Below are 10047 nucleotides of genomic sequence, written 5' to 3'. Positions count from 1 at the left end.
TCCTCATAGCCAATGAAATGATAAATAACTGGCTAAAAATATTAATGATTTTAAAATAACACATCATATAAACATTATTCTCGTTTTATATTCTGACTATAATGCAATTCATATAAAGTAACAAAATACATGTTAAAATACACAAAATAGGAATCAAAATAAACTTGCTTAGGATTTAATATTTTATCAAAATAGAAAAATAAAAAATTTATTCCTTATGTTAAATTCTTAGTTTCTGGGGCCACCTGGGTGGCTTAGCTAGTTAAGCATCTGCCTTCGGCCTCAGGTCATGATCCCGGGGCTCCTGGGATCAAGTCCTGGGATCAAGCCCCGTGTCAGGCTCCCTGCTCAGGCTCCCTCCTTCTCCCTCTCCTTCTGCCCCTCCCCCAGCTTGTGAGCACACACACACTCTCTCTCTCTCTCTCAAATGAATAAAGACTTTAAAAAAAATTCTTAGTTTCTGAAGTGAATTTTATAGCAATATGGCAAACTAGCACAAAATGCCACCAAGTCACCATGCCCAACAAACTTTTAAATTTAAACAAAATCAGTGTTAGAAAAAATTGTCACTTTCTGCCCAATCTCCCTAATCTCTCCTTTCCCTTTTACCCTCCTTTTCATTCCTTCATAACTGCAAATAATAGCAACTGTCCAGAATTTTAATTTTTACCAGGCCACAAAGGGCCCCACTAATTCTGCTTATGAATCACAGTTCCAAAGTCATTTATTTATTCAACATAACAATTTGAACTCCACTGTAAGAGTGGCACCAAATGGGTTATAGAAATAGGCATGAAAGAGCTGTAGATTTAAATCAATAAAAGTAAAAACAGTGATGGTAAGAACACAAAGAACCTCAGAGAAGCTTCGAAGAAGAGGAAGAAAACCAGACAATTGTTCCATATACAGTTAATATTGCCAACTCTAGAGACTGGTATTTGAGTAAGTCAGTATCATTTATCAAATTGTAAAATGTCCATAAAAATCCACCATCCAAACTAGAACACTTTAGAGAATTAAATGGAGAGTTATTAGTAATTACACACAAATAACAGATGCAAAGGGATACCATCCCCAGGCAAAATGGGATGTATTATCACCTGATCCACAACAGGTGAGTTGTGTGCCTACTTACCATAATATTTCCTTTCCTTGAAAATTATCTAGTTGCCAAATCACCATAGGCTAATTTTAGCCTGGCAACCAACTAAGAAAGCCAAACATATTCAGTTCTATAAAGGGACTAAAAAGGAAGAGGTGGACAATAAAAGCAAAGGGCTTATCAAAAAATCGCATAAGCCCTTTTCCAGGTGACAGGATCAATTTTAGTCTCAATGCATGATTAGAAAAATTTGTTTACTGTTTAAATCTTGATCTGAATGCTTTCTTATCTACAACATCCTGGACTACTTTTCTTTTTTCTTTTTTTTTTTTACTTTTTTATTGTTATGTTAATCACCATACATTACATCATTAGTTTTTGATGCAGTGTTCCATGATTCATTGTTTGTGTATAACACCCAGTGCTCCATGCAGAAAGTGCACTCTTTAATACCCATCACCAGGCCAACCCATCCTCCCACCCCCCTCCCCTCTAGAACCCTCAGTTTGTTTTTCAGAGTCCATCGTCTCTCATGGTTCGTCTACCCCTCCGATTTCCCCCCCTTCATTCTTCCCCTCCTGCTATCTTTTTTTTTTTTTTCTTAAAATATATTGCATTATTTGTTTCAGAGGTACAGATCTGAGATTCAACAGTCTTGCACCATTCACAGCACTTACCAGAGCACATACCCTCCCCAGTGTCAATCACCCAGTCCTGGACCACTTTTCTACTTTTGTTTTTTCATCCATTTCCCATCCCACCATTACTGCATTTTTTTAAACCAACTGCTGGTCAACTGCTCACCCACTCAATAGTAATTAAATGGTCCAAGTTAATAAATGTCATAGTGAGCCAAAACCATGATCCTGTAACCCAGGCTAGGCAGCCTTTAACTGTTTCTAAAAGTTATAAAACAGACTAATCCCCAGAAAAAATTATATTATCATGATTAAAATAGATCCAAACAATATATAACCTACAACTGGTTAAAACAAAACAAAAAACACAAATCACATTTTCTAATAAACAACATAAAATGAAACTTTAAAAAGCTTTAAAGATAGATGTAGAGCAATTTCCAGAGTCCTCTTAATATCCTGAATGCTGGGACCTGAAAAAAAGAAGTTTAATTAAAGAAGCATACCTTGGTAAATGGCAGCACTGTATAGTGACTCCAAAGGAGACTATGCAGAATTTTCAAGGGCTTTTAAGTTAGAGGTTCTTCCTTATTCTACTTTTACCTTTTATAAAAACTTAGGGCTTTTCTTAGCATAAGCATCCCGTCATAGGTTTATAAGCAATAATACTAAGGTTCATTAAGCAAGAAACCTTCAAAACTTCAAAGGAAAGTATGTAATTATGTCGTGCAAAATCTGTCTCAATCTTTCAAGACAAGTTTCTTTCTTTTTTCCTTCTCTTAAGTTGTATCTCTCAATTTAGGAATCAACACTCAGACCCCCAAATTCCTGGACTCACGATGATCTCACGGCATTTCAATTTGACAAGGTCTCTCGGCCAGGATGCTTCAACATGCTTACAGTTTGGACACTCAGGCTATAGAAAATGGCCTATATGTGTTTCATGGTTAGACTGTCCAAAAATCCCCACTAGGCACAGAACCAGAAAGAGTCGTATGTTTTCTAAGTTTCTTCTAAATCCCATAAAAACACCAATTGAGATAATTTACTTTTCTAAAGATAAATAATCGAGGAGAAAAAAATTTAGTTTCAAAAAATTAAAATCAGACCTCCTTAGCTATTTTTACATGCTCTTGAGGACTTTCTTAAATGACTTAAATATCTACTGATCTTGTATGATTCCCTGAAAAACAAAAATAGAACTGCTATTTTAACAACAGTTATAGGGCAAAATAGTATGCAATGAGAAATCAGTACCACAGAATAATCAAACATATTGCTGTTACCAATATACTAGTTATAAAAATGACCTATCCTTCAGTGAAAGAGAACTTTTCATTTTATTTAATCCAGCCTATTAACATCCTGTGGTATGCTTTGGGAAATGCTGATATAAAAGCATATCTAAAAATACACCAAATTAAAAGCACAAATAAATGGTTCAATATAAATCTACTACCAAAGTGAAGCTGTAACATAGAAACAAGAGAAAAAAAAGCAAAATCAGATATTCTACAAGAAGCCATAATTTTGATACAAGGGACAAAAAACAAAGCTCTAGTGTTTCTTTACAAACAAAAGAAAGTGACTCTATTGATGAATGCTCTGTATATTATTTTTACTGTTACTGCCGTATTTTTGCTATTAAATGATTCCAGAGTCAAAGGCTACCAGTCATGCTTGAAGCAGCATGTGCTTTAGCAAAGAAAATCTACCACAAGTCTCTACTTTCTATCCGGTTAACAAGCATACTGATCTAGAAAAACTCCATAATGGAAATGTGTGAAACAAAGTTGTATTTGTCTACATGGTTTGTAGAAGAATAATTAAACGGGCTTTCCTTGCACTGCAGTTCTAAAATGTTATGGCCCTGCATCATACTGAGCCAGAAGGTCAAAATACAGCTAAACTGGACAGTAAACATGGGAGCAAGTTTGAAAGACTATGTCTATTTGACCCCATTAGCACAACTTAAAACTAATGTAGGGTCCAATTCTGAATGAGTCAGTTAATTTATTTATACTCCGCTTTCTTAAAAATGCATGTCACTGAGGAATTACATAGGGTGGGATAAAAAGAGATCTATTTTTACTACAGTCACTTATTTCTCATCCTGTTACATATTTGGGGATATCTGAACACATTTTCCCCTAAATTACGAAGGCTGAGGAACTGTACTGCATGTAGTATAACCTAAAGTACATTTTCTAGGGCCTTTGTACTTGCCCTATCAAGGACAGTTAGCCACTACAGACGGTCCCAACTCATAATGGTTCGACTTACGATTTTTTTGACATCATGATGGTGCGAAAGTGATACACAGTAGAAACTGTACTTTGAATTTTGACCTTCCCCCAAGCTAGTGATCTGTCATATGACACTCACGACACTGGGCAGAAGACACTGAACAGCAGCTCCCAGTAAGCCAGGCAATCACAGGGATAAACAATCATTACATTTATAACCATTCTGTACCCACATAACCCCTCTTTCACTTTCAGTATGGTATTTAATCAATTACGTGAGATACTCAATACCTTATTATAAAATAAGCTTCGTGTTAGAGGATTTTGCCCAACTGTAGCCTAATGCTAAGTGTTCTGCGCATGTTTAAGGTAGGCTGGGCAAGGCTATGATGCTCAGTAGGTTAAGCACAGCCCCATCGTAAGTTGAGAAGATCTGTATAGACATTTAATAAGCAGATGGCTTGCTGGTGAGCCACTTGCAGGCAGATATTGTCCAGGGAAGATGCCTGGAGTACCACTAGTCTCTTACTAAGAAGGAACCAAACGTATATACTTACTCACTTTGGGCTCAAGGGGAAAAAAAAAAACAACAAAAATCTGCCTTTTACTGTGAAAGAGGTGATTACTGACTTGCAGCAGGTTAAAAAGAAACTTCCCACACTAACAAAGAAAAAACTTTCTAAGATTTGAAAATAAATAAATAAGGGACGTGGCAGAAAAATGGATGGTTCAGTTCATACAAGCCAGATAATTTCCATAGCTGTCAATAGCTGAACACTTAATTCTATATTACCATAACTTATTTTCTTTCCCATCACAATGCAGTTCAAGTTTAAAAACAAGAAGATGGTAGGGAATTATTTAAACATAGTATTGCTTTAATATAAATATGAAAGTCAGAAGCTTTTACAATAGAATTGAGAAAAACAAAAATCATTACTTTCATATTATAGACTGATCAAAAAAAGGACATAAGAAGAGAGCTAAAATAACAAAGTAAAGAATAATAACCACTTTATCAGCTAAAATGCTGCACACATTTTTTTAAGTATAGATTTGGATACTATTTTTTTCCTTTCAGAAAATATTTTTGAATTGCTGATGTCCTTCTATCAAAACAATGCCACTCCATCAATAAGCCCACCAAAAGACCTCAAGTTTGCTGCAAGCCTTGCTCATGTCTCACCTCAGAAAGAAATATGCCTACATATGATAAAGAAAAGTCAACTCAATATTGGTCACATTTTCATTAATGTCATTTGTTTGCCCCACTTTGTTCTATATTTGTCTCAGTTCTACTGTTAAAAATAATGTCATATATGTCATTTGGAGATTTTTTTTCTACTGAAACTATAACAGAGGTCATCTATACCTGCTGTCACTGCTCCTCATTTGACATATTTCACTAAGGCCCTCCCTAGTATATTCATTCCTCTGCAGTCTATGCGATTCATGGCCAAATGCTGCTTACTCATTCTGGTAGATGTTCTTACTCCTACAAATATTACCAACACTGCAAAACTGTTACAATTCTGCTTTCTCTTAGTGGTACCTGTTTGGGAGTTAAATCATTTTCAACAACTTTTTTACAATAAAAAAATATTAAGTTTCTCTTCTTTGAATAAAATATAAATGAAATACAAAAAAAAAAAAAAAGGATCAACAAAAAGAGTCAAAAGAACATCCTAGACAGATTCACACTGTACGTTCTTTGAGGGCAAGAGGGATAATACCTTTCTTTGTTCACATTTCTAATTCTGTTCACATTTCTAATCGGACCATCAAAAATAACACTATTTGTAGATTTATTCAATGAGTAAATAAGTGAATAAATGAGTAAGTTCTGCTCAGAGTGCTTAACTCACTCATAAACACTTAACAAACTCTTACTATATGTACCAAGGCAATGAAAAATGTTAGAATAAAGATGACAGCTCTTGCATCAAGAGCCTCCATCTAGGAGGGAAGAAAACATGTGAGCAGATTATTACCACAGAGTCGAGTATAAAGTACTCTGAGAACACAGCAGATGACAGCCACGTGATCACTTTGATCACAGGTAATCACTACCACTTTATGATAGTAGCCAAAGGCTACTTTTGTGGGAGAATACTGAAGTTATTCACCTAATGATCTCAAAAAATTAGAAGATATATTCTAAATACTCCTAAGTTTCCATCAACTTTCAGAAACTGAATGTTCCATCACTATATGCCACCTCTATAGCTTACCATCGTGATTATAGTTTCTGGGATACCATGCAATAGCAGAAAAGTACTGGCAGGAAATCTGTTATGTTGTTCCACTCACACTAATTCTCTCATTAAGAAAAAGGCTCTCTTTTAAAGTAATAAAACCATCTCATCTTCTACAGACTTAATGAACACAGTAAGGTTGTATAGACAGCATCATCACAGCCAAGAATAGTTTATAAAAGGGCTAGAAGGGCCACCAGAATGTATCTAAGGAATTCCAGGCAGTGGACTCTATGCTATCAGCTAAGTTTCCTGTGTCGTGTAGGCAACAGAGTGCAGAATGAGTCTCATCTATTAACTCCACATCATTTGGATGTCAGCACTTTGGGGTCATGTTGACAATGCACTGCACTACACTACAAGCAAGGAAATAAATATACCCTCCATTAATATTTCCCACAGAAGAAAAAGTCTTTTTAAATGCAAGCAATGATGATATATTAACCTTTTAAAAATCAGGTAATAAAACAAGCCCTTTCTTTATCCACAAGAAGGCAATGATAGGCTCTACTCTGAATCTGGTTATTTAGTAGTAATTTGCACTGCTCTATGTCAGAAGACAACAGAGTAATTTACTTGAAGTGGAATCAGACCTGTCGTACTATCCAGGAACAAACATCTGGACAGGTAAGGTCTAAACACAGTGCTTAAAAGTTTAAAATCATTTGTTCCTCCATAATCAATATTAACATGTCTGCAGTCATTAGCATACTTACCACACTGACTGAATTTCTCTTTTAGTTTCTGCCAAGTCAAGTCAAAAGGCAGCTAGAATGAAAAAAGGTATTAGTAACAGATATACAAAGAAAAAAAAAATTTAAGTATCCTTTACATTTAGTTGCTTACATTTCTGACAAATATCTGGTTGCCTTTGGAGCCTATTCTGTCTCTTATTCCGCTTCCCATTGGCCCAGATAGAAATCCTCGATCCATATCGATGCTCCTTTCCAGTATAGCTCCTATACCTGGTCCCATTCTATCAAAGCTGGAGCTCATCCGGTCCAATCCCATCCCCATTCCTCCAGTCACATTGTTCATGCCACCCATGCCACCACCTGGATTTCAAGAAGGGAAGGGGGGTTTTGGGAATTTGGGTGTTTTTGTTTTAAAAATGGAAGAAAAAGGAGAAAGAAGAGGAAAAAGAGGAGGGAGAAAATCATTTTTGAGAAAGAAAGGGAGAGAAAAATTAATTCATTTATATAACTGGATCATATATAAACATAAAAGCATTTTCATATACACAATGGAACAATCTTCTAAGAAACAGAATTTAATCTGTATACATTCAGTTAGCTGAATGTTAATGGCTAACTGAATCTCCTCATTCTAGCCACTACATAAATACATCATACATACATACTTCTATAAAATTATATTCTGATCATAAAACACATCATATAAGTTATATAAATTCTCTACCAGTTATTTGATCCATTAATGTTATAGTAGCTTTTATCATTTTTCTTTAATAATACCATGTTTAATAAATGCTAGAACAAAGATATACGAAGTGAATTCAAATTATTACAACTCCAACACGTTAACTATTGATCTCATCATACTCTCCCACATTAATATTCTTTCACCTCAGTATCTTCTGTTTTTCATGCAATTTCTCTTTCATATCAATTCAATTTTCAATAACAACAGAAAAACCTAACTTTTAATCTCAATATTATATAGAACTTAAGGAGATAACAAAAAATGGAATCATGCACCTTTGGCCAGAGCCTGAGAATTTAACTCATAGCTCATACCCAATTCATGCTTATGCACTGAGTCCCCTTTAATTAATTCCAATCCTATTCATTCTCAAAACACCCTTTTTTCTTGTACTTAATATCCCCATATATAGAAATTCTAAAAATTAACATTACCTTCAAATTGACTCTCTATGAATAACAAATACAAAGGTAGGAAAACAGAAGTATAAACACTGAGGTGAAAAAGGAAAGTAGGGAAGTTATGATTAATGGGAAAATGACCAAGGCTAAAAAAATGATGAAAGGGAACGAGAAGCAAGGTACAACGGAAGTAAATATCTTTAGCTGATAGGATTTTAGAAAAGTTCAAGTAGGCTGTATTTCCTATTTGTGAGATTTCAATTAAAAGAAGTCAGTAAAGTATGGAGAGCTCATAGAGACATGGCTCAGTAAGCAACAGAGATCAAAAACTGAGCCATGTCTTAAGACTTAATATAAGGCTTCAAATGTGGTAGTGGCAACAGATGGAAGACATGGGGCAACTGCTCTTGATTCTGTCACAGGAGAGGTTTAAGAGGAGAGGAAATAAACATCTCTTTCAATCTTAGCCCTCAACCTCAGGGGTCTCTAGAGGTATTACAACTGGGGCGATTCACCTGCATCTACCAAAAGACACAAGATGTTCAGAGATGAGATAAGCTAGTCACCAAGAGCAGCTGTAGACAACAGGCAAGGGAACAAAGCTGGTGCTAAGGCAAAAGTTGCTCCTGACATGTGATCACAGAAATCCCCCGATTCCTTAGTTGGAATGGAGCTTCTTGGATTAGCTGACAGTTAACACATACTCTGGTGTTAGTTTAGAAATGTCAAAGAAGTAAAATTCAAAGTTAGTTTAGAAATTTCAAACAGTGATCAAACAGAAAACCTAAGTATCAAAATTTCTCTAAATTATGACAAGACATATTAACACATAAGAACAAAGTATTACTATACTACAATAACTACTCTTGCAAACTCTTTTGCAAGCACTCAAATATTACTGAATAAATTCTAGTAAAATTTAAACCTACTTATTCCAGATCCTACTGGACCCATGTTAGAAGCTCCTATTCTTCCTGCAATCATTGCACTGCCTAAACAAGGATGGAAAGATAATATACTAATTAATTTGAATAATTGTATTTTAAAATCCCCAAGGTACTATGCTCTCAGATGTACAGTAACCAATAAATATGTCTTCTAGAAATAGGGTTCAAATATATAATAGACTGAAAAAGCAAGCAAGTACATTAAAATTCCTAAAGTATTTTTCATCAAGTAATAAATTATGTGAAACATTATTAACTTCCAATTGTTCACAAAAAAAAGGAAACAGACTGAAAAATATGACCTGCAAAAAGAAAAGGAGAAATATGCAGCCAGCCCTACCAAGTCTACCAAAGGAATCTCCAAAGCCTCGATTTATTCCAATATCACCACGTCCAAAATCTCTCTCCATGCTACTAGTCATCGCACCACGGTACAGCTCTGAAAAGATTATGCAACAAATTAACCCTTTTTCAAGTGCATCAGAGTACATGGTAATCCATTTAGGAAAATTTTGAAACTAAACTGAAAAGACAGCAAAAGTCACAAATACAAAAAGGTCCGTGATTTACCAACTTACCTCACATGCCATATAATATCCCCAGTCCCATCATGCCTGTCCCTATTCCCTATGCCAATATGCCCTCCGAAGACGTCTACAGTACCCATTCCTACATTTACCTACCTCCCATTCGGCCAACTCCTCCAAATCCTCCCATGCTATTCATTGCTTCCAGACCACCAAACCCAATTCCTATGGAATAAAGATTAATTCTGAGATTTGACTGTCAGTTATACAGCCGAAAGGTACATTTTGTAAATGTTAAGTCTCATCAGTAAGCTCTTCATCCACCCTACCTTGTCCAGGGGCTTCTTAACACATCAATTTCCATATCCCTTAAGTATGTACCAGGCTCAATTTCTGCTAGCAGCCTTTAGGTGTGAGCCAACAATAAACCATGATGTTTTTTTCCTTGGAATTCTCAACACAGCTTCTAATTTACTAAAAATGGTGAT

At 35.4% G+C, this 10047-nt stretch overlaps 1 protein-coding gene across 2 annotated transcripts in view; it reads right to left on the bottom strand.

The window, feature by feature from the left end:
• MYEF2 (myelin expression factor 2) overlaps window positions 1-10047 on the bottom strand; it is a 34256-nt gene that overhangs the window by 3622 nt on the left and 20587 nt on the right. The window contains exons 12-16 of one of the 2 annotated variants that reach the window (XM_045900135.3): window positions 9716-9784; window positions 9373-9471; window positions 9015-9077; window positions 7088-7296; window positions 6958-7009 (exon numbers count right to left, since the gene is read on the bottom strand). In XM_045900135.3, the coding sequence (XP_045756091.1) occupies window positions 6958-7009; window positions 7088-7296; window positions 9015-9077; window positions 9373-9471; window positions 9716-9784 (492 nt within the window). The remainder of the gene's footprint in view (window positions 1-6957; window positions 7010-7087; window positions 7297-9014; window positions 9078-9372; window positions 9472-9715; window positions 9785-10047) is intronic. The other variant, XM_045900137.3, reaches the window with a different exon arrangement.

This window comes from Mirounga angustirostris, unplaced genomic scaffold, assembly GCF_029215605.1.
Source record: "Mirounga angustirostris isolate CCGP_5_RB_7025 unplaced genomic scaffold, mMirAng1.0.hap1 SCAF_9, whole genome shotgun sequence".
Taxonomy (NCBI): domain Eukaryota; kingdom Metazoa; phylum Chordata; class Mammalia; order Carnivora; family Phocidae; genus Mirounga; species Mirounga angustirostris.
The sequence above is the reverse complement of the archived record's forward strand: the minus strand, read 5'-3'. Positions and strand labels throughout refer to the sequence as shown.